The 25,521-nt window shown below is 42.7% G+C and overlaps 1 protein-coding gene across 1 annotated transcript in view; it reads right to left on the bottom strand.

Moving 5' to 3' along the window:
- Positions 1 to 25,521, bottom strand: part of LOC138644860 (carboxypeptidase O-like) — a 219,142-nt gene that overhangs the window by 135,433 nt on the left and 58,188 nt on the right. The window contains exons 5-7 of the mRNA XM_069733748.1: positions 16,968 to 17,069; positions 14,994 to 15,098; positions 13,538 to 13,648 (exon numbers count right to left, since the gene is read on the bottom strand). Coding sequence (XP_069589849.1) covers positions 13,538 to 13,648; positions 14,994 to 15,098; positions 16,968 to 17,069 — 318 coding nt within the window. The remainder of the gene's footprint in view (positions 1 to 13,537; positions 13,649 to 14,993; positions 15,099 to 16,967; positions 17,070 to 25,521) is intronic.

The raw sequence follows: 25,521 nt of genomic DNA, 5'->3' as shown, positions 1-25,521 counted from the left end.
TCAGCACAATTTTGGAACCAAAATTTTTTTTTGTTAGGGAGTTATAAGGGTTAAAAGTTGACCAGCAATTTCTCATTTTTACAACACCATTTTTTTTTAGGGACCACATCTCATTTGAAGTCATTTTGAGGGGTCTATATGATAGAAAATACCCAAGTGTGACACCATTCTAAAAACTGCACCCCTCAAGGTGCGCAAAACCACATTCAAGAAGATTATTAACCCTTCAGGGGTTTCACAGGAATTTTTGGAATGTTTAAATAAAAATGAATATTTAACTTTTTTTCCACACAAAATTTATTTCAGCTCCAATTTGTTTTATTTTACCAAGAGTAACAGGATAAAATGGATGCCAAACGTTGTTGTACAATCTGTACTGAGTACGCTGATACCCCATATGTGGGGGTAAACCACTGTTTGGGCGCATGGCAGAGCTCGGAAGGAAAGGAGCGCCATTTGACTTTTCAATGCAAAATTGACAGGAATTGAGATGGGACGCTATGTTGCGTTTAGAGAGCCCCTCATGTGCCTAAACATTGAAACCCCCCACAAGTGACACCATTTTGGAAAGTAGACACCCTAAGGAACTTATCTAGATGTGTGGTGACCACTTTGACCGACCAATTGCTTCACAGAAGTTTATAATGCAGAGCCTTAAAAATAAAAAATCATATTTTTTCACAAAAATGATCTTTTCGCCCCCAATTTTTTATTTTCCCAAGAGTAAGAGAAGAAATTGTACCTCAAAAATTGTTGTCCAATTTGTCCTGAGTACGCTGATACCCCATACATGGGTGTAAACCATTGTTTGGGCGTATGGCAGAGCTCGGAAGGGAAGGAGCGCCATTTTAATTTTCAATGCAAAATTGACTGGAATTGAGATGGGATGCCATGTTGCGTTTGGAGAGCCCCTGATGTGCCTAAACATTGAAATCCCCACAAGTGACACCATTTTGGAAAGTAGACCCCTTAAGGAACTTATCTAGAGGTGTGGTGAGCACTTTGACCCAACAAGTGCTTCACACAAGTTTATAATGCAGAGCCGTAAAAATAAAAAATCATATTTTTTCACAAAAATTATCTTTTCGCCACCAATTTTTTATTTTCCCAAGGGTAAGAGAAGAAATTAGACCAGAAAAGTTGTTTTGCAATTTGTCCTGAGTGCGACGATACCCCATATGTGGGGTAAACCACTGTTTGGGCGCATGGCAGAGCTCGGAAGGAAAGGAGCGCCATTTGACTTTTCAATGCAAAATTGACTGGAATTGAGATGGGACGCCATGTTGCGTTTGGAGAGCCCCTGATGTGCCTAACCATTGGAACCCCTCAAAAGTGACACCATTTTGAAAAGTAGACCCCTTAAGGAACTTATCTAGATGTGTGGTGAGCACTTTGACCCAACAAGTGCTTCACAGAAGTTTATAATGCAGAGCCGTAAAAATAAAAAATCATATTTTTTCACAAAAATGATCTTTTCGCCACCAATTTTTTATTTTCCCAAGGGTAAGAGAAGAAATTAGACCACAAAAGTTGTTGTGCAATTTGTCCTGAGTGCGACGATACCCCATATGTGGGGGTAAACCACTTTTTGGGCGCATAGCAGAGCTCAGAAGGGAAGGAGCGCCATTTGACTTTTCAATGCAACATTGACTGGAATTAAGATGGGACGCCATGTTGGTTTGGAGAGCCCCTGATGTGCCTAAACATTAAAACCCCCACAAGTGACACCATTTTGGAAACTAGACCCCTTAAGGAACTTATCTAGATGTGTTTTGAGAGCTTTGAACCCCCAAGTGTTTCACTACAGTTTATAACGCAGAGCCGTTAAAATAATTTTTTTTTTTTCGCAAAAAATTATTTTTTAGCCCCCAGCTTTGTATTTTTACAAGGGTAACAGAATAAATTGGACCCCAAAAGTTGTTGTCCAATTTGTTCTGAGTACGCTGATACCCCATATTTGGGGGGGAACCACTGTTTGGGCGCATGGCAGAGCTCGGAAGGGAAGGAGCGCCATTTGGAATGCAGACTTAGATGGATTGGTCTGCAGGAGTCACGTTGCATTTGCAGAGCCCCTGATGTACCCAAACAGTACAAACCTCCCACAAGTGACCCCATATTAGAAAGTAGACCTCCCAAGGAACTTATCTAGATGTGTTGTGAGAACTTTGAACCCCTAAGTGTTTCACTACAGTTTATAACGCAGAGCCGTGAAAATAAAAATTCTTTTTTTTTTCACAAAAATGATTTTTTAGCCCCCAGCTTTGTATTTTTACAAGGGTAACAGAATAAATTGGACCCCAAAAGTTGTTGTCCAATTTGTCCTGAGTACGCTGATACCCCATATGTGGGGGGGAACCACTGTTTGGGCGCATGGCAGAGCTCGGAAGGGAAGGAGCGCCATTTGGAATGCAGACTTAGATGGATTGGTCTGCAGGAGTCACGTTGCATTTGCAGAGCCCCTGATGTACCCAAACAGTACAAACCCCCCACAAGTGACCTCATATTGGAAACTAGACCTCCCACGGAACTTATCTAGATGTGTTGTGAAAACTTTGAACCCCCAAGTGTTTCACTACAGTTTACAACGCAGAGCCGTGAAAATAAAAAATCCTTTTTTTTCCCCACAAAAATGATTTTTAGCCCCCCAAATTTTTATTTTCCCAAGGATAACAAGAGAACTTGGACCCAAAAAGTTGTTGTCCAATTTGTCTCGAGTACGATGATACCCCATATGTTGGGGTAAACCCCTGTTTGGGCTCACGGGAGAGCTCGGAAGTGAAGGAGCATTGTTTTACTTTTTCAATGCAGAATTGGCAGGAATTTAGATCGGACGCCATGTCGCGTTTGGAGAGCCCCTGATGTGCCTAAACAGTGGAAACCCCCCCAGTTATAAATGAAACCCTAATCCAAACGCACCCCTAACCCTAATCCCAACTGTAACCCTAACCACACACCTAACCCTGACACACCCCTAATTCTAATCCCAACCCTAATCCCAACCGTAAATGTAATCCAAACCCTAACCCTAGCCCTAACCCTAGCCCTAACCCTAGCCCTAACCCTATCCCTAGCCCTAACCCTAGCCCTAACCCTAATGGGAAAATGGAAATAAATACATTTTTTTTAATTTTATTATTTTTCCCTAAGGCTAGGTTCACATTGCGTTAGGGAAATCCGTTTAGCACTAGCGGATTGCGCTAACGCAATGTCTTTTTAGGTGTCGTGTTTAGTGGTCGCGTTAACGTCCCCGCTCTGGAAGATCGGGGATCGGACCTCGGGCGCGCCGCGGACGCTGCAAGCAGCGTCCGAGGCTCGCCACAAAAGAACGGCACCTTGCTAGCGCGAGACGAAAATGGCACGCTCTAGCGATGCGCTACACCCGAAAATCACATTGCTGTCAATGGGTGTGCTAACGGACCCGTTGCACGGCATTAATTGTGACATTTTCGCCGTGCAACGCTGTCCGTTAGTGTTAACCCATTAACGCAATGTGAACCTAGCCTAACTAAGGGGGTGATGAAGGGGGGTTTGATTTATTTTTATAGCGTTTTTTATATCGGATTTTTATGATTGGCAGCCGTCACACACTAAAAGACGCTTTTTATAGCAAAAAAGTTTTTGCGTCTCCACATTTTGAGACCTATAATTTTTCCATATTTTGGTCCACAGAGTCATGTGAGGTCTTGTTTTTTGCGGGACAAGTTGACGTTTTTATCGGTTACATTTTCGGACACGTGACAGTTTTTGATCGCCTTTTATTCCGATTTTTTGTGAGGCAGAATGACCAAAAACCAGCTATTCATGAATTTCTTTTGGGGAGGCGTTTATATCGTTCCGCGTTTGGTAAAATTGATGAAGCAGTTTTATTCTTCGGGTCAGTACGATTACAGCGATACCTCATTTATATCATTATTTTTATGTTTTGGCGCTTTTATACGATAAAAGCTATTTTATAGAAAAAATAATTATTTTGGCATCGCTTTATTCTGAGGACTATAACTTTTTTATTTTTTTGGTTTTGATTCTATATTGCGGCTCGTTTTTTGCGGGACAAGATGTCGTTTTCAGCGGTACCATGGTTATTTATATCCGTCTTTTTGATCGCGTGTTATTCCACTTTTTGTCCAGCGTTATGATAATAAAGCGTTGTTTTTTGGCTCGTTTTTTTTTTTTTTTCTTACGGTGTTCACTGAAGGGGTTAACTAGTGGGCCAGTTTTATAGGTCGGGTCGTTACGGACGCGGCAATACTAAATATGTGTACTTTTATTGTTTTTTTGTTTTTTTTTTAGATAAAGAAATGTATTTATGGGAATAATATTTTTTTTTTTTCTTCTTTATTTAGGAATTTTTTTTTATTTTTTTTTTACACGTGTGGAAATTTTTTTTTTTACTTTTTCACTTTGTCCCAGGGGGGGACATCACAGATCACCGATCTGACAGTGTGCACAGCACTCTGTTAGATCGGTGATCTGACATACAGACGGGCAGGATTAGAGCTGCAGCTGCAGCCTGATCCTGACCCGGAAGTGCTCCCTGCAGGACCCGGATGCAGCCCCGCGGCCATTTTGGATCCGGGGACTGCAGGGAGAATACGCTCGGTACACGGTGAGTACATCACCGTGTACCGATCGTCTCAGGGAAGCACGCAGGGAGCCCCCTCCCTGCGCGATGCTTCCCTGCACCGCCGGCACACCGCGATCATCTTTGATCGCGGTGTGCCGGGGGTTAATGTGCCGGGAGCAGTCCGTGACCGCTCCTGGCACATAGTGCCGGATGTCAGCTGCAATAGGCAGCTGACACCCGGCCGCGATCGGCCGCGCTTCCCCCATGAGCGCGGCCGATCGCATATGACGTACTATCCCGTGACTGGGAATTAAGTCCCAGGTCACCTGGACGGGATAGTGCATCATATGGGATTAAGGGGTTAAACGCCCAATCCAATTGAAGACCCTTTTCACCTGAAACAAAGTTAAAATAAAAAAACAACAATATCCCATACCTCTCCGGCATTACAGTCAAGTCCCACGCTGTAAATCCATCTGAAGGGGTTAAATAATTTTACAAGCAGGAGCCTGGTATTGCAGCTGTGCTCCTGCCTGTAAAGAGTGGGGAATGAATGGAAAGCAGGGGAATGTAGCTACCTAGACTGGCGGTGCTGCGCCCCCTGCTGGCATAAACTTATATGAACTCAAGCGTGATAAAATATTCTGAAAAATTCCCACGTTGTACTATGTTACTATGCTAGGCTGTGTGCACACGATGCGGAATTAGTGCGGATCCGCAGTGGATTTTTCCGCGCAGAAACGCTGCAGTTCCGCACAGAGATTTATAGTACAATGTAAATCAATAGGAAAAAAAAATAAAAGCTGTGCTAATGGTGCAGAAACATCCGCATGAAAACCGCTGCGGAACATAAGAAGTAATATACTTCTTCTTTTGTGCGGAACTGCAGCTTTTCTGACCTCTTCCATAATAGAAATCCGCAAGGGTAAAATACACACAAAATCCGCATCAAAAGCGCACAAAATCAGCGGCAAATCTGCACCAGTGTTTTCTGCGAGGAGATGCGGATTTTGTGTGGAAAATTCTGCACCCCAATCCGCAACGTGTGCACCTAGCCTAGCCTTACTATATTGTGAAAGAAGGTGGAGTGCAAAGGAAATGCAGACTATTGTCAGTGTTGAAGAAATAGGGACATTGCTGCTGGCATTTGGAGTCTCTATAAATGTAAGGTTCTGTACTGAAGTTTATATTAATTTAGAGGGTACAGACATTCAGTGGGGCTGAATCTAATGTTGCCTCAGATTATCTATCTATACCTTGGAGATCTGAACAATTCTTTCTTGTTCTGGCCCTTGTCTTAACTAGTTTATGGGCCTGATTAATTAAAGCTGGACATACGGGGGGAATAAGTATTTGATCCCTTTCTGATTTTGTAAGTTTGCTCACTGACAACGATATGAATAGTCTATCATTTTAAGGGTAGGTTAATTTTAACATTAAGAGATAGAATATCAAAATTAAAATCCAGAAAATCATATAGTATAAATTCTATCAATTTATTTGCATTTTGCAGTAAGAAATAAGTATTTGATCCCCTACCAACCATTAAGTGTTCTGGCTCCTACAGACCAGTTAGACGCTCCTAATCAACTTTTTACCTGCATTAAAGACAGCTGTATTACATAGTCACCTTTAAAAAAGACTCCTGTCCACAGACTCAATTAATCAGTCAGACTCTAACCTCTACAACATGGGCAAGACCAAAGAGCTTTATAAGGATGTCAGGGACAAGATCATAGACCTGCACAAAGCTGAAATAGGCTACAAAACCATAAGTAAGAAGTTGGGTGAGCAGGAGACAACTGTTGGTGCAACAGTAAGGAAATGGAAGAAATACAAAATGACTGTCAATTGACATCGATCTGTGGCACTATGCAAAATCTCACCTTGTTGGGTATTCTTGATCATGAGAAATGTGAGAGATCAGCCTAAAACTACACAGGGGGAACTTGTTAATGATATCAAGGCAGCTGGGACCACAGTCACCAAGAAAACCATTGGTAACACATTACGCTGTAAGGCTGTGTGCACACGTTGCGTTTTCTTCGCGTTTTTTTCGCGCTTTTTCCCAATAAAAACGCTATAAAACCGCAAAAAAACGCATACAATAAGCATCCCATCATTTAGAATTAATTCCGCATGTTTTGGGCACATGATGCATTTTTTCCACGAAAAAAAACGCATCGCGGTAAAAACCGCAGCATGTTCATTAATTTTGCGTTTTTTTTGCGGATTTCCCACTACAAAATGCAATGGGAAGTGGCCGGAAAAAAACGCGGCAAAAACGCATCAAAACCGCGGCAAAAACGCGGCAAAACCGCTGCAAAAACGCATGCGGTTTTCTTGCGGATTTCTTGCAGAAAATGTCCGGTTTTTATCAGGAATTTTCTGTGAGAAATCCTGAACGTGTGCACATAGCCTAAAGGTTTAAAATCCTGCAGTGCCCGCAAGGTTCCCCTGCTGATGAAGGCACATGTGCAGGCCCGTCTGAATTTTGCCAATGAACACCTGGTTGATTCTGTGAGTGATTTGGAGAAGGTGCTGTGGACAGATGAGACAAAGATTGAGGTCTTTGACATTAACGCAACTCGCCAAGTTTGGAGTAAGAGAAATGCTGCCTATGACCTGCAGATTAACCCCATATCTGCAGTTTAATAGCGTTTTTAATGGTGACAAGTTCCTTCAATGAACAAGCTCACTGATGTACATACATCACTTAATGAATTAGGCGCATCTCTTGACTGGCATGTGCAGTCATTTGGGTGTTTGTGTAGCCCTGACCCACCCATGCTATGCCATTAGTACTGTAGTGGGCCAATACTAGCATGTAAGCACAAAAAGTCATAATATTATTGCAGAAAACTTAAATTGCTAATTATTATCCCCTTCATGACCCAGCCTATTTTGACCTTAATGACCTGGCCGTTTTTTGCAATTCTGACCAGTGTCCCTTTATGAGGTACTAACTCGGGAACGCTTCAACGGATCCTAGCGGTTCTGAGATTGTTTTTTCGTGACATATTGGGTTTCATGTTAGTGGGAAATTTAGGTCAATAATTTTTGCGTTTATTTGTGAAAAAAAATGGAAATTTGGCTAAAATTTTGAAAATTTCGCAATTTTCAAATTTTGAATTTTTATTTTGTTAAACCAGAGAGTTATGTGACACAAAATAGTTAATAAATAAAATTACCCACTTGTCTACTTTACATCAGCACAATTTTTTTGCTAGGAAGTTATAAGGGTTAAAATTTGACCAGCGATTTCTCATTTTTACAACGAAATTTACAAAACCATTTTTTTAGGGACCACCTCACATTTGAAATCAGTTTGAGGGGTCTATATGGCTGAAAATACCCAAAAGTGACACCATTCTAAAAACTGCACCCCTCAAGGTGCTCAAAAGCACATTCAAGAAGTTTATTAACCCTTCAGGTGCTTCACAGCAGCAGACGCAACATGGAAGGAAAAAATGAACATTTAACTTTTTAGTCACAAAAATGATATTTTAGCAACAATTTTTTTATTTTCCCAAGGGTAAAAAGAGAAACTGGACCGCAAAAGTTATTGTACAATTTGTCCTGAGTACGCCGATACCCCATATGTGGGGGGGGGGGAACTACTGTTTGGGCGCACGACAGGGCTCGGAAAGGAAGGTGCGCCATTTGACTTTTTCAATGAAAAATTGGCTCCAATCTTTAGCGGACACCATGTCGCGTTTGGAGAGCCCCTGTGTGCCTAAACATTGGAGCTCCCCCACATGTGACCACATTTTGGAAACTAGACCACCCAAGGAACTTATCTAGATGCATAGTGAGCACTTTGAACCCCAATGTGCTTCACAAATTGATCCGTAAAAATGAAAAAGTACTTTTTTTCACAAAAAATTTCTTTTCACCTCAATTTGTTCATTTCTACATGGGCAACAGGATAAAATGGATCCTAAAATGTGTTGGGAAATTTCTCCTGAGTACACCAATACCTCATATGTGGTCACAAACCACTGTTTATGCACACGGCAAGGCTCGGAAGGGAAGGAGCGCCATTTGACTTTTGAATGAAAAATTAGCTCCAATAGTTAGCGGACACCATGTCGCATTTGGAAAGCCCCTGTATGCCTAAACATTGGAGCTCCACCACATGTGACCCTGTTTTGGAAACTAGACCCCCCAAGGAACTTATCTAGATGCATAGTGAGCACTTTGAACCCCCAGGTGCTTCACAAATTGATCCGTAAAAATGAAAAAGTACGTTGTTTTCACAAAAATTTATTTTGGCCTCAATTTGTTCATTTCCACATGGGCAACAGGATAAAATGGATCCTAATATTTATTGGGCAATTTCTCCTGAGTACAGTGATACCTCAGATGTGGGGGTAAACCACTGTTTGGGTACACGGCCGGGCTTGGAAGGAAAGGAGCGCCATTTGACTTTTTGAATGAAAAATTAGCTCCAACACTAACCCCAACACACCCCTAACCCTAATCTCAACTCTAGCCATAACCCTAATCACAACCCTAACCCCAACACACCCTTAACCACAGCCCTAACCCCAACACACCCCTAACCCTAATCCCAACCCTAAACATAATCCTACCCTAATCCAAACCTTAACCCCAACACACCCCTAACCGCAACCCTAACCCCAACACACCCCTAACCATAACCCTAACCAGAAGCCTAATCTTAACCCTATTTCCAACCTTAGCCCTAATTCCAACCCTAACTCTAATTCCAACCCTAACCCTAAGGCTATGTGCCCACGTTGCGGATTCGTGTGAGATTTTTCCGCACCATTTTTGAAAAATCCGCAGGTAAAAGGCACTGCGTTTTACCTGCGGATTTACCGTGGACTTCCAGTGTTTTTTGTGCAGATTTCACCTGCGGATTCCTATTGAGGAACAGGTGTAAAACGCTGCGGAATCCGCACAAAGAATTGACATTCCCGCGCGGTATTTTCCGCACCATGGGCACAGCAGATTTGGTTTTCCATAGGTTTACATGGAACTGTAAAGCTGATGGAAAACTGCTACGAATCCACAGCGGCCAATCCGCTGCGGATCCGCAGCCAAATCCGCTGCAGATCCGCAGCCAAATCCGCACCATGTGCACATAGCCTAATTCTAAGGGTATGTGCACACAATGTGGAAAATGCTGCGGATCCACAGCGTTTCCGCCGCTGCGGGTCCGCAGCAGTTTCCCATGAGTTTACAAAAAACGCTGCGCACATGCTGTGGAAAAAACTGCACGGAAACACAGTGGTTTACATTCCGCACATTTCACTTCTTTCTGTGGATTCCGCAGCAGTTTTACAACTGCTCCAATAGAAAACCGCAGTGAAATCCGCAGAAAAACCGCGGTAAATCCTCGATAAATCCGCAGCGGTTTTGCACTGTGGATTTTTAAAAACCGCTGCGGAAAAATCCGCAGAGGACCAGAATACGTGTGCACATTCCCTAACCCTAACCCTAATCCTAGTTCTAGTTCTAACTGTAGTGGAAAAAAAAATATTTTTCTTTATTTTGTTATTGTTCCTACCTATGGGGGTGATAAAGGGGGGTTTCATTTACTTTTTTTTTATTTTGATCACTGTGATAAAACCTATCACAGTGATCAAAATGTACATGGAACTAATCTGCCGGCCGGCAGATTCGGCGGGCGCACTGCGCATTTGCCCGCCATTTTGGAAGATGGCGGCGCCCATGAAGAAGACGGACGGACACGGGGATCCTCGGTAAGTATAAGGGGGGGAGATCGGGGCACAGGGGGGGGGGGCGTAGGAGCACGGGGGGTGGCATAGGAGCACGGGGGAGCGGACAGGAGGACGGGGGAGCGGAGCACAGGACGGAGGGGAGCGGACCACAGGTCAGTGGCTTGGAGGGGGGGCGATCGTTGGGGGGGGCACATCAGTGTTTCCAGCCATGGCCGATGATATTGCAGCATCGGCCATGGCTGGATTGTAATATTTCACCAGTTTTTTAGGTGAAATAAAAATTTTACAAATCGCTCTGATTGGCAGTTTTACTTTCAACAGCCAATCAGAGCGATCGTAGCCACGGGGGGGGGGGGGGATGAAGCCACCCCCCCTGGGCTAAAGTACCTCTCCCCCTGTCCCTGCAGATCGGGTGAAATTGGAGTTAACCCTTTCCCCCGATCTGCAGGGACGCGATCTTTCCATGATGCCACATAGGCGTCATGGGTCGGATTTGCACCGACTTTCATGACGCATACGTGATGTCATGGGTCAGGAAGGGGTTAAGATGTTTTACATAGCATCCTGACAAACACCATTATAAATCAGGCTCAATGTGTTTTCAATTCTCTTTTATACCTAAGCTATTTCACACAAAATATTTCATATTGTTAGAAAAATCTTGCAAATAACTTGAATATTTTTAAGAAACATTTTTTTAAATGTGTCATTTTGTTGATAGGGTACGGAACGTTCCTGTATTTCCCATCAGATTGTTGTCTGTTAAAAAATGAACAGTACATGGACAAAATTTAACCCATGTTATTCAACGAAGCATTGTGGTTTAACTATTTTTTTATGGATCAAACCTGTGCATGAAAAAAATTTCAGCATGCAGAAGTTTCTTCCATGTGTTAGATGAGAATTGCCCATTCAAGTCTACGGTTGTGGAAAAAAAAGGATTCCATACAGGTCCACCATTTACATAAGATTTTTACAGACACATAAATATGGATTACGCATAGATTGCATATGGATTGCAAATGTGAAAAAAAATAATATCAGTTTTCTGGATGAAATTAAGACGGTTTTTTATTTACTTGTGTGAACCCGGCTTAATTATAAGAAAGAAGGATACCACTTGTCCTGCATCTAACTAGAAATGAATATAATTTCTTTGTTCATATATCAGTGTTGTTGTCATGACTCTGTTGTCGGGTGACCCGGGACAAGGGCGTACTTCCCTATCCCTTACACTATTGGATGCCCTAGCTTGTCCTGTTCCCCTATTTACTTCTGAAGGTGAAGATGCCGAGGCTACGTATTTTGCCTTTTGTCCTGAATACACCCACTCTCTGCACCCTTCCCCCACCCAGGGAAGAGGGGAGCAGCAGTGCACCGTATTACACCAGACAAACAAGGTAACACAAACAGGGGAAAAGGACAATATCAGGCATACAAATATACACTGACATATAACAGAGGTATGTGTAGGGAGAAAACCCGGACCATGCCAACCTACTCAGTGACGGATCCTGAACGGTCGGGGCTGTCACCCAGGTTTCACGGGGGAAAGCTTAAAGCCCCGGACCGACCTCTGCACCTAGGAGTAGGGGGCGTGGCTAAGATAAAAGGGCCACAGTGCACAGCAAATCAGTTAGTTGCCGTGGGAATGTGCATCGCACAGGAGGGCAGTGTCAGGGCTTCTGCGGAGGGGGGGGGGGGGGGCAACTGCCAGAGCGAGCAAAAACCAGCAAAGGCTAAAAGCTGTTAACAGAGACTGCCAACAACAACATAACTGACATTGCTGACCCTGAGTGACAGGATGCCCAGGCAGGACATAAGCCAGAGCACGCACCGACGGGAGAATTGGGACACCCGCTGTGAGGAGTTTCCCTTTGTACCTGAAACGAGTTGCTCATTGTCCCTGTACGCTGACAGGGGGAAAGACTGTGCTATGTCCGGCTCATCATTTTCTGACACACCGATCACTGACCGGACCACAAGGAATCACTGTTGCTGCCAGAAGCCAAGACGTCATCTTTTACAGGACTACACTGGACCACGAGGAATCACCGCCGCTGCCAGAATCCAGGATGCCATCTTTTCCAGGACCCCTAATGTGCCACTGCTTTGGCGCCAACATCCACATCCTGAACTAACAGCATTCTGAAGTCGTCAGACTGATAAGTTTACTATCCTTGAACTTCCTATGCTATGCTTCACACCTGCTTCCCCTGAGTTACGGCCCGTGTTCCTTTATACTGTTTTATCTGTTTTCTTCATGCGAGGAGTATACCTGTTAAATTAAACCTCACGTTAATACTTGCTCTGCCTCCGACCCGTTACTGCATCTTCCTACCTGCTCACATATGCATCGGGGAGTGAGGATGGGGTAAAACCAAAGTAGGAGAAGAAAGAAATTATCATTCTCATTAAACCAAACAGTCACAGATAAATCCACCAAACACCTCCAATAACCACCAACTACAATTCTCCCAGCCATAAAGGAAAAACTCTGATGAAGTGTGTCTGTCAGGACTTGGATTATATAGTGGATAGGAGTGGCTATCCATGCTCAGCTGAGAGGCCTAGCTCCAAGAGCTCTCAACATGGCTTTTTAAAGGGACTCTGTCACCTGAATTTGGAGGGAACAATTTTCAGCCATAGAGGTGGGGTTTTCAGGTGTTTAATTCACCCTTTCCTTACCCGCTGGCTGCATGCTGGCTGCAATATTGGATTGAAGTTCATTCTCTGTCCTCCATAGTACACGCCTGCGCAAGGGAAGATTGCCTTGTGCAGGCATGTACTACGGAGGACAGAGAATGAACTTCAATCCAATATTGCGGTCAGCATGCAGCCAGCGGGTAAGGAAAGGGTGAATCAAACACCCGAAAACCCCGCCCCTATGGCTGAAGATTGTTCCCTCCAAATTCAGGTGACAGAGTCCCTTTAACTCCTGTACTGCCAAAATAAATTTACACCATTTGAAAAAAAAGTGAAGTGCTTCTATTCAGCGCAGGAGTAGGAGCAATCAGATGCTCCAGTCTTGTGGCTCCTCTATATTTACGGTAACCCCGTGATAGTTGCAATGTTGTCATAGTTTCTGATCCTTGCATAGTTAAATAGTTTGAAAAGTTTATGTGCACAGTAGAAATGGACTAAATGTCAGATATGCTTCTGTAGGGGTCACACTCCATGTGCAATGAAGGATGGTCTGTATGGAATGATTGCTGGTTGTTATAATGATGTTATATAATTATGGAAGGCTCTAAGATCTTACCGCATTCCATGAATAAAGAAAGCCATCAATATTAAGCACAGGGACAATATAGAAATCAATGTTCTTTAAAGCTTTATGGATCACATGATTGCTGCTGCGTTGGTTAAGTATCTGAAAAATAAAGATAGATTTAACTGGATAATTTGCTAGGACTTGAAATAAAAATTTGACAAAAGCCTTGGAGGAGTTTTTGGCAGATTTCTTTTGTCAGAAAACATCTTGAAATGTTCATGCAACTCAAAGCCATAGAGTCATACAACAGAGGCCGGAGGCCGGCGCCATGTCAGCAGTAGGAGGACATGGGTAACGATGATTTATATCTTGGATTCTGTGTACATGCAGCTTAATGTATTAACCCTGCCTATAACCCCGTATATAGAATCCCTGTATACTTATCTTACCTTTTGTCATTGTCCCACATTCCATATACTAGTTTTGGACTGTTCATTATATCTACATGTTTAGTCATGTATGTTACATTTTTAACCTCCTCCTGCTGTGTTTGTCGCCCTCTAGTGTTTCCCCTATTTTTAACACTTGTCTTTTGAAATCTTAATACAATAAACTCATATTTGCACTTTCATTTTTGCTGCTCAAATTTCTTTATAGGTTTTTTTCTATTTAATAAGGTGCTTCATAGCCAATATATTGCATTATACGCTTGCTTCAGGTGCATTGTTATTTTTATGTAAATATTTTCCAATAGTTATCTTTACTCTATGAATCATGCTTGACATGTCAGTCTCCCTGCAAGGAAAAATACCCCTTGAATCTTGGTCAAACACCTCTCACACAGCCAAACCAGATCTCTCACTTTGCACTGACGAGGGGCAGCACCCCCAAACACAGTCTGCAATGTGAGATTTGGTTTTGGCTTTTATCCTGAGTCCTGAGACAAGGCTCGTCAGAGAGTCGATATGGACTTGCAGGGTTGCTACTTACTATAGCTAGCGCTAGAGTCCTAGTAATCATCCTCTCTGAAGAGACAATTTACATTCTCTTTTATACTAATCTTTGCACCCTTTTTGATAGCAGCTCTGCTTGTCTACCCTTAGTTTTTAAAAAGTGTTGCACAAATGGGTCATGGCTAAGAGCACCAGACTAGGGTGCAAAATGGCAATAGAAATGAATCAATTTCTATTTGTGTGAAAACAACAACCGCAGATATGGACATACAGGAATGACTGCTTTAACCATTCTAAAACCCGTATGCCCATGTTAATAGGTTACATACCTCCAAGGGGGTGACAGATTCCCTTTAAACTAAACTTGTGTGATTTAATATTTGTTGCTTTTATAAATTTTAATAACTTTACTTAGAGACTTTTTTTAAAAAACATTTACACATTAATGCGTAGGGTGCAACTGTTAATATTCATTGTTAAACCAATAGTTATTTACCGTAATTAAAAGTTACCAACAGCAGAATAAAAATAAAACTACCAAAATGACATACTTCTTTAATGAACCACTGACAAAATGCTACCGAGATCCATTCACGTGCATGAATTCCACAATCGATCCATATGATTTTCTTTTTTACATCAGATGGCAACCCAATCTAAGAAATCATAAAAAATAAATTTATAAAGCTATATATTTTAAACATTTACAACAAAAATACACTTTTAATACTTCCTTTAATATATTAACATTTACTGCTTAGTATGAAATAACATACAAACAAGGAAAAAGATTTTAGAACCATTATAAATCACTGTCTGGCATCCATGTATGACAATGTAGAAAACTCTGATGTCAGCAGAATAACTTCTTCCCAACATGGCGATTTGAGGTTTTTGTGCCTTGTTTTTTTCCTCATTTTCTTCCAAGAGCCATAACTTTTTCATTTTTCCCTCAATGTAGAAAAATGATGCCTTGTTTTTTATGAGCGTGTTGTAGTTTTGCATAGGACAATCCAGTGTACTGGAAAATGGGAAAAAAATTCCAAGTGTGGGGAAATGGCAAACCCCACTCACAGTTCTTTAGTAGATTTTTTGGCTTTGTGCACAAGTGGTGAGGTGTGATTGGAAAGGAGATGAGTAAGGCAATGAGCATTACTCCAAGAATAATGGAAAGGTCGTTGGGAGTTGGTTTAATTCACGCCTCCATAACAAGCAGTATAATGAGGAGGGGCAAACATCATTTTCCTCATATTGATATATCTGTTCACTGTAAAGGGCTGATATATGAGGTCCTGGGAGCTGGACAAGAGGACGCGCCTGTGTGTGTGGAGGTCCAGCTCCCAGGACATGCTGAACTGAATTCTGATTCCCAACGCAGCATCCAGGCATTTTCCTCTTATCATCCTACAAGCTTATTTGAGCACACTGTCTTATCTTTCTGAACCAGCAAGATACTCTGATGAATGTCCAATGTGAGACCGAAAAAAGTTCAGTTATTTCTTCTGTTTTTTGTCTGGATGCAAAATAAATGAAATTTCCTCATCTTTCAACATTTTAAGTGCCAAGTTTATTTTTGCTTAGATTATGGGTTGGATACCCTACTTGAGCACCATCCACAAGTTATTTTTTGTTGAGTGCCTTGTCGTTCTCTACTTTTTGTCTCACTACAGTCTTGACTTTGTTGTACTGTGTTAGTTCTGATCTGTAGAGCTGTATGTCACACTGGTAATGCCCACTATCATTTAAAATGACAGCTCTCCAGCGACCAACTATGCGAAGTCCCCTGGTAACCAGGGTAAACATCGGGTTACTAAGCGCAGGGCCGCGCTTAGTAACCCGATGTTTACCCTGGCTGCCAGCGTAAATGTAAAAAAAACCAAACACTACATACTTACATTCTGGTGTCTGTCCCCCGGCGCTGTGCTTCTCTGCACTGTGTGAGCGCCAGCCGGAAAGCACAGCGGTGACGTCACCGCTGTGCTCTGCTTTCCGGCCGTCCGGCGCTGACAGTGCAGAGAAGCAGAACGCCGGAGGACAGACACCGGAATGTAAATTTGTAGTGTTTGTTTTTTTTTTACGTTTACGCTGGTAACCAAGGTAAACATCGAGTTACTCAGCGCGGCCCTGTGCTTAGTAACCCGATGTTTACCCTGGTTACCAGTGAAGACATCGCTGAATCGGCGTCAGCGATGTCTGCGGGAGTCCAGCGACAAAATAAAGTTCTGGACTTTCTGTGCCGACCAACGATGGCACAGCAGGATCCTGATCGCTGCTGCCTGTCAAACTCAACGATATCGCTAGCCAGGACGCTGCAACGTCACTGATCACTAGCGATATCGTTCAGTGTGACGGTACCTTAAGACATTGGAGAGCGGATATCAAGGTGTCATGTTATTCAGTTTCCTATGACCTATGAGCCCATATAGGTGGTTTAAAAGGTTTGATCCTACTGACAGATTCCCTTTAATTGAAGAAAAAATTATAATTTATCCAGAAAATACTGTTCAGCATTGAGGACAACTTACTTTAAAATAGTAAATGGGTCTTGTCTCATAGGTTGACCCCAAATAATGTAATGTGACTAGGTCTTTATGTGTTTCTTTGATTTGATCCATCCATTCATAGATCTATAAACCAGAAACAAAAAAAAACAGAATCATAACTCCAAAGCTGAATATTTGCTTCTTGGAATGGATAAGAAATGCATTTTTTAGCATTGTTATCGATTTAACATGTCAATGCCAAATAACTATACAGTATATCATTTATTTTTTATGGCAGTTTAGACATTATTTTAAACTTAAAAACAAAGAAGCTCAGTATACATCGACTTTCCAATTCTTTTAATTCCCAGTGTGTCAGAAAGTTGTCTTCAACTAATGGCCTTCAATTGGCAGCCGTATCTTTTGGACAACTCTCCACTGCCATGTTATTTTGAATCTCTCCTGATGAACCCGAGTGTGGGGGAAACGCGTTGAAAGCCTGTTTTCTTTATGTAAGGAGCCATCTCATCATGACCCTCAGCCGCCTGTATACAGTACCACACATCAACAGATAAGTTTAGTTGCATTATCAAGATGTTAGTATCATTGGGACATGTTTTGTACCTATTGGTTAATCTCGGACAGTTTTATATGTAGTATATTTGGCGTGCGATTACATCTACTGAATCATACATTTACTGTATATTATTGTTTGAGTATGTTGTTCCATAATAGTACCATCTAATCCCCAATAATTGTATGAGGTTGATGATATAGTTGATATGGTTATTAGTATGTTGTTGTAGTATCTAGACACCCATTACCCAGGTGTTTGCATATTGGATATCTTATATGTGTATGGGCGATGAATGGTAAAGACTGTCCCTTTCTCTCTTACATCATACCCTTTATTGGTTTCATCTATTCATAAATGATATAAAAAATACACCAGCATATGATTGTTACAGGCCGTCTGGCCCTCTGTTTCTGACTAATACCTTATAGTATGTAATTAGGAGATTAGGGACAGCCATCGCATGAGCAGGAGCGCCATTCTTGTGTTTCTTAGGGTGCCAACCTCTGCATCTAGGTAGGCATCGAGATAGGTGGGTGTCTAGGGAAAGATCACTCATATCTGCACATCTATTGAGTGAGAGTGTGTCAGCACAGTAGGTTCACAGTAGGTACACATTCAGATGAAGACGATTATTCTCAGCGAGGAAAGGAAAGTTTAGGACCTTGTATATGAGAGATGCCTTAATGTGGCTACCAGGTTCACATGAATTGGCCAATTTATACGCGAAACGCTCTCACTTTTTCATATTTCTAGTGCAGTAATGCAATTCAATTTTCATGTTTCATGTTTGCATGTTTTAGTGCTGCAGTGTGCTGCCTTATTTATTTGACTATACATGAGTTGGCGACTCTAGGTTCAGCACCTGTTCACACTTAGTCTATGTTTGGATGTGACGGTCAGTTTTTTGAAATTTGTATTCATTAGCCTTCTGACTGAGCACTCCTCCACCTCTTAGCCACAGGTGTTTTAATCGCAGCAGGTCCATTACACTCCACAGAGAGAGAGAAATTTAGTCTAAGAAGCGAATTCACAGTAGGTACCCATTCAGATGAAGACGTTTATTCTCAGTGAGGAAAGGAAAGTTTAGGACCTGGTATATGAGAGATGCCTTAATGTGGCTACCAGGTACACATGAATTGACCAATTTATGCGCTAAACGCTCTCACTTTTTCATATTTCTTTTGCAATAATGCAGTTCAATTTTCATGTTTGCATGTTTTAGCGCCGCAGTATGCTGCCTCATTTATTTGACTGTATATGAGTTGGTGACTCTAGGTTCAGCACCTGTTCACACTTAGTCTATGTTTGGATGTGACGGTCAGTGTTTTGAAAGTTGTAGTAAACATTTGTACAGTATTAAGTCATCAGTTATGTCTTTAATATAGTATAAATATAGTATTTTTTTCACAAAGCTCTAGTCTGCTTTAAGTGAAAAACTCCTTATAAAATGTTCCTTTTGCAGACGAAATTTTAAAAAGTTTGTGTTGATCAAAAATCCAAAACAAAACAAAAATTGAGCTGTGTATTAAAACCATGCTTAGATCATTCTGGCTTTTAAAAATGTGGTAGTAATACATGTTGTACTTGCAAGCATTCATTTATTACAGGTATGTTTGCAAATCATGACGAGTCACAAAAATTTAAAATCAGACAATGTATTAATTGAAACTCCCAGAATGTGGTTTATGTGATCAGATGCACTAAGTGTAATCTTGCCTTTATAGGATGCACTAGCAGGAAGCTTAAGATACGTATATCAGAACATCATACTAATATTCTTTCTCCTTCCAGTCTAAACTGCACAGTTTCATACACTTCTAAGCACGACTTCCCCTTTAGTCCCATTCTCCAACCTGTACCAATCCCTTCACAACTCTGCTGAGACAAAGGTTGGAGGTAAGGTGGCAAGGGCATCATCTGAAGGGCTTTCGGAGGGTGGCGGCATCTGACCTTCGGTGGGTTTACATCCCTCTGGAGGAGAAACTGCCCTGGAGACAAGGAAGCAAAAACTAAGGAGGAAGATATGGATACCTCAGCGTCTCGGAAGAGGAGGGGTGTGTCGGATTCCTCTTCATAAGATAAAGAAAAGAAAAAGCGGGTGGGGTGAAGAAAAAGGCCAACTTAGTCACTCATGATGACGGAACCCATTCCATTGACTCTGGCGTCAATTAACTTGACCAGTATTAAGTCAGATGTGGCTAGATTTACGGCCTTTGATTTTTTCACCCGAATTGAGGGTGACATTTTGTTTTTGTAGTAGACCAGACTAACACACATGAGGAATATGTAATATCGAAGAGGAAGTAGAAAAATGGGCCCTCATACTGGTCTCTTGCAGCCGAGCCTTACAGCGGGGTGGCGGTCCTTCTTAAGGCTGCATTGGTGGAATACCGACAAGTGATTGAGGTAGAAATGGGAAGGTGCTTAGTCTTAGATGTCTTCATGAGCGGACAGGAGATTTGGCTCATCAACATTTATGGCCACACAATTCAAGTGGGACTGTCAGTGTCTCTTCTTGAAGATTAAGCCCTATCTTTTTACAAGCTGTCAAGTGGTCTTTGGAGGGGATTTTGACAACATAACTAGATCCCATGATAGGGGAGGTTCTGGAGAACAGCTGGCTTATGATAGCATAGCCTTCAATAGTATAGTAAGTGAAGCTTGCCTGGTGGATGCTCACATCCGGCACATCTCAGGTCACAGGGATTTCATCTTTCATAGGGATAGCAGTAGGTCTAGGATAGATAGTGCCCTGCGAAAGTATTCAGCTCCCGGGAACTTTTCAACCTTTTCCCACATATCATGCTTCAAACATAAAGATACCAAATGTAAATTTTGGGGGAAGAATCAACAACAAGTGGAACACAATTGTGAAGTTGAACGAAATGTATTGATTATTTTAAAATTTTTTGGAAATTCAAAAACTGAAAAGTGGGGAGGAAATCCAACTTTTGATTTCCCGGGCACCCTTACAGGGCCCCAGGCCTCAGCAATAATTCTAGGCATTGATTTTGGCTTGGGGGCTTTTCCCCAGTAAAATTTGGAGGACAGACTTAATATCGCTGCCCAAAAGGTGGACTCGTGGAAGGGTTTGTCTTTGACCCTGCAAGAAAGGGTTAACCTGGTTAAGTGGCTAAGCGCTAATATACTTGGGCAGTGTTTGCATGTTGCAGGAACCTCTTCAGACATGGGTCTAGAGACAATTTTTCCAAATGTTATGGGGAAATAGGCTGAACCTAGTCAAGAGAGAGGTTACACACTGAACAAGGAGATTAGGTGGGTTGGGTATGGATTTTTGCTTTTTTGTGATTGGACTCAGCCTCATTTGGTTTCATTCCTGGATTACATCAAAACTCCCAGATCTCTCTCTCTCCTGCACCCGGTGCTTCAAGTAAACACCTTTCTTAAGGCAAACATCACCAGTATTCAACTGCAGGGGATGGTTCCGGCCTTTATTCCAGAAAAGGCAGACAGGGGGGCAAGTGATGGACCTTCGGACACCACATGGACATCTCCCGGCTTATGCTACCTCAGTTCTGAAGGTAATCCGCTGGTTGGATCTGGGAGTGTGGGAGATCAGGACCATGTCGAGGAAGTTCCTGGACAGTAGGGTCTTGTTGACACATTTTCAGAAGCTGCTGGTGCTCAGACATTGCTCAAGCCGTGATCTGGGGGTAGGGCTGGTTTTATAGAATTCTTCAATGATCCCCTTGAAGTTTTGGGACTTGGATTGGCGCTGCTTCCATGGAAAACTATATGTGAGGGATTACCTGAATACAGGAACTCTGATGACCGGGATTGTCGCCACATGAGGCAGCATGCTGAAAAGCATGGAGCACTTCCTCCCTTTTAATAGAGCAGAGTGTAAAAGGCTTTGTGCTTTTGTAGACTGGCTTAGGCTGGCAAGGCTTTCCTTTGCAGAGTGGGCCTATGGGGTACTTTTAGTTAGCTTATGAACTAGATGTTACACATGAAATGCACACTGTTTAGTAGGGTTGAGCGAAACGGATCGTTCATTTTTAAAAGTCGCCGACTTTTGGCAAAGTCGGGTTTCATGAAACCCGATCCGACCCTTGTGTGGGGTCGGCCATGCGGTATGCGACTTTCGCGCCAGAGTCGCGTTTCAATGACGCGAAAAGCGCCATTTCTCAGCCAATGAAGGTGGACGCAGAGTGTGGGCAGCGTGATGACATAGGTCCTGGTCCCCATCATCTTAGAGAAGGGCATTGCAGTGATTGGCTTGCTGTCTGCGGCGTCACAGGGGCTATAAAGGGGCGTTCCCGCCGACCGCCATCTTACTGCTGCTGATCTGAGCCTAGGGAGAGGTTGCTGCCGCTTCGTCAGAAGCAGGGATAGCGTTAGGCAGGGTCCATTAATCACCAAACCGCTTGTGCTGTAGCGATTTCCACTGTCCAACACCAGCTTTGTTTGCAGGGACAGTGGAAGCTACATTTTTTTTCCTCAGCGCTGTAGCTCATTGGGCTGCCCTAGAAGGCTCCCTGATAGCTGCATTGCTGTGTGTACGCCGCTGTGCAAACCAACTGCTTTTTTCAAAGCACAAATCCTGTTGTTCCTTCCTTTCTGCACAGCTATCTTGTTTGTTTGTCCACACTTTTTATTTCATTTGTGCATCAGTCCACTCCTTGTTGCTGCCTGCCATACCTGGCTGAGATTACTGCAGGGAGATAGTAATTGTAGGACAGTCCCTGTTTTTTTTTTTTTTTTGTGGGAGATTAAGATTGGCATTTCTGCTAGAGTGCCATCCCTGTGTGTGCCATCTCTCTCACATAGTGGGCCATAGAAAGCCTTTTTATTTTTCTGTTTTTTTTTTTTGTGGGGTTTATAAATTCTCCCTGAAAAAAAAAACAGTGGGAGATTAATATTGGCCTTTGGGCTTGTGTGCCAGTCCTGAGTGTGCCATCTCTCTCTCAAATAGTGGGCCATAGAAAGCCTATTAATTTTTTTTTTTTTTTGTTTCTAAATTCTCCCTGAAAAAATAAAAAAAATCAGTGGGAGATTAATATTGCCCTTTCTGCTTGTGTGCCACTCCTGACTCCTGGGTGTGCCATCTCTGTCTTTCAAATAGTGGGCACTGGGCCATAGAAAGCCTATTTTTTTTTTATTGTGTTTCTAAATTCTCCCTGAAAAAATCAAAAAGAAATCAGTGGGAGATTAATATTGCCCTTTCTGCTTGTGTGCCACTCCTGACTCCTGGGTGTGCCATCTCTCTATCTCAACTAGTGGGCCATAGAAAGCCTATTTATTTTTTTGTTATTGTGTTTCTAAATTCTCCCTGAAAAAATCAAAAAGAAATCAGTGGGAGATTAATATTGCCCTTTCTGCTTGTGTGCCACTCCTGACTCCTGGGTGTGCCATCTCTGTCTTTCAAATAGTGGGCACTGGGCCATAGAAAGCCTATTTTTTTTTATTGTGTTTCTAAATTCTCCCTGAAAAAATCAAAAAGAAATCAGTGGGAGATTAATATTGCCCTTTCTGCTTGTTTGCCACTCCTGACTCCTGGGTGTGCCATCTCTGTCTTTCAAATAGTGGGCACTGGGCCATAGAAAGCCTATTTTTTTTTTATTGTGTTTCTAAATTCTCCCTGAAAAAAAAAAAAAAAAATCAGTGGGAGATTAACATTGCCCTTTCTGCTTGTGTGCCAGTTTTGACTCCTGGGTGTGCCATCTCTCTTTCTCAAATAGTGGGCACTAGGCCATAGAAAGGCTATTTTTTTTTATTTGGTTTCTAAATTCTCCCTGAAAAAATCATTTTATTTTATTTGGTTTCTAAATTCTTCCTGAAAAAATCATTTTATTTTATTTTGTTTCTAAAGTCTCACTGAAAAAAAAAAAAATCAATGGGAGATTAATATTGCCCTTTCTGCTTGTGTGCCAGTCTTGACTCTAGGGTCTGCCATCTCTCTCTCTCAAATAGTGGGCCATAGAAAGCCTATTTTTTTTTTATTTTGTTTCTAAAGTCTCCCTGAAAAAAAAAATCAGTGGGAGATTAATATTGCCCTTTCTGCTTGTGTGCCAGTCTTGACTCCTGGGTGTGCCATCTCTCTCTCTCTCAAATAGTGGGCCATAGAAAGCCTATTTTTTTTTATTTGGTTTCTAAATTCTCCCTGAACAAATAAAAAAAAAAAGTGGGAGATCAATATTGACATTTCTGCTTGAGTGACAGTCCTGCGTGTGTGGCATCTGTCTCATTTGGTGCCACCGAAAACAGAGTGTGTAACATTGTGCCTGATTTTCCTTGCGGTCTCACCCACCTGTAAAGGGATATCTAAATCATACTGAAGTTATAGCTCACCGTGTAAGTTGTTTGACAGCAACAAACACCGTTACTTTGGTTACGTTTTTAAAACAATGAGGAAGTCTGGTGGAAGAGGTCGTGGCCGTGGGCGGTCATTGTCAGCTGGTAATGATGGTAGTGGAGCATCAGGTGGTCGTGGGAAAAAAAATATTGCACCTAAGCCTGGAGCTGTGGAGCCAGGTTTGTCGTCTGGCTACAGAAGGCCTCGAACGCTCCCTTTTCTGGGAGTAGGAAAACCGCTTTTAAAGCCGGAGCAGCAAGAGCAAGTTTTGGCTTACCTTGCTGACTCAGCCTCTAGCTCTTTTGCCTCCTCTTTTGAAACTCGTAAATGTAAAAGCAGCGCGTCGTTAGTGGATGTTCACAGTCAGGGACAAGTCGCTTCCTTGTCCTCTTCAGCAAAAACAACAACAGAGAAGGATGCAGCAGGCGACACAATGGGTTACTCCATGGAGCTCTTTACACATACCGTCCCTGGCTTAGAAAGTGAAGCAGTTAACAGGCCATGCCCATTACAAGTTGAATCTGACATGGAATGCACTGATGCACAGCCACAGCCAGACTACTATGCTGGTCCTTTGACTCAGACCACAACATTGCCCTCGCAGGGTACTGATCCAGAATCAGACCCTGATGAGACTATGTTGCCCCATCACGAACGCTCTACCACCGACTTACACGGTGACACAGACGAAGTTGCGCACGAGCTAGAAGAGGAGGTTATAGATGACCCAGTTGTTGACCCCGATTGGCAGCCATTGGGGGAACAGGGTGCAGGCAGCAGTAGTTCTGAAGCGGAGGAGGAGGGGCCGCAGCAGGCATCAACATCGCAACAGGTTCCATCTGCCGGGCCCGTAGATGGGACAAAATGCGTGGCAAAGCAAAAAACTGTTGGAGGACAGCGTGTCCATCCGGTTAAAGCTCAGTCTGCAATGCCTGAAAAGGGATCCGAGGCTCGAAAGAGTGCAGTCTGGCATTTTTTTAAACAACATCCAATTGATCCGCACAAAGTCATCTGTCAAAAATGTTCAACTACCTTAAGCAGAGGTCAGAATCTGAAAAGTCTCAATAAAAGTTGCATGCATAGACATTTAACCACCATGCATTTGCAAGCCTGGACTAACTACCAAACGTCCCTTAAGGTTGTAGCACCCTCGGCCAATGAAGCTACTCACCAACGCTACATCCCTGCCGTCACTGTAAGGCCACCATTTTCCGCACCACCTGCAGTATCTGTGCAGGTTTCTTTGCCAGGCCAAAGCAGTCAGGGTCAGGGAATCACCAGTTTCGTAGTAGGAAACACTGCATCTAGGGCACAGGCGGAAACAATACCGTCTCCAACCGTCTCTCAGTCTGCCATGTCCACCGGCACACCCGCTAGTTCCACGATCTCCAGCTCTCCAGTCCAGCTCACCCTACATGAGACTCTGGTTAGAAAAAGGAAGTACTTATCCTCGCATCCACGTACACAGGGTTTGAACGCCCACATAGCTAGACTAATCTCGTTAGAGATGATGCCCTACCGGTTAGTTGAAAGTGAAGCTTTCAAAGCCCTGATGGACTACGCTGTACCACGCTACGAGCTACCCAGTCAACACTTCTTTTCGAGAAAAGCCATCCCAGCCCTCCACCAGCATGTTAAAGAGCGCATCGTCCATGCACTCAGGCAATCTGTGAGTACAAAGGTGCACCTGACAACAGATGCAT

The sequence above is a fragment of the Ranitomeya imitator genome, chromosome 7, assembly GCF_032444005.1.
Source record: "Ranitomeya imitator isolate aRanImi1 chromosome 7, aRanImi1.pri, whole genome shotgun sequence".
In the NCBI taxonomy this organism is placed as follows: Eukaryota; Metazoa; Chordata; class Amphibia; order Anura; family Dendrobatidae; genus Ranitomeya; species Ranitomeya imitator.
This window is presented reverse-complemented; position numbering and strand designations above follow the sequence as displayed.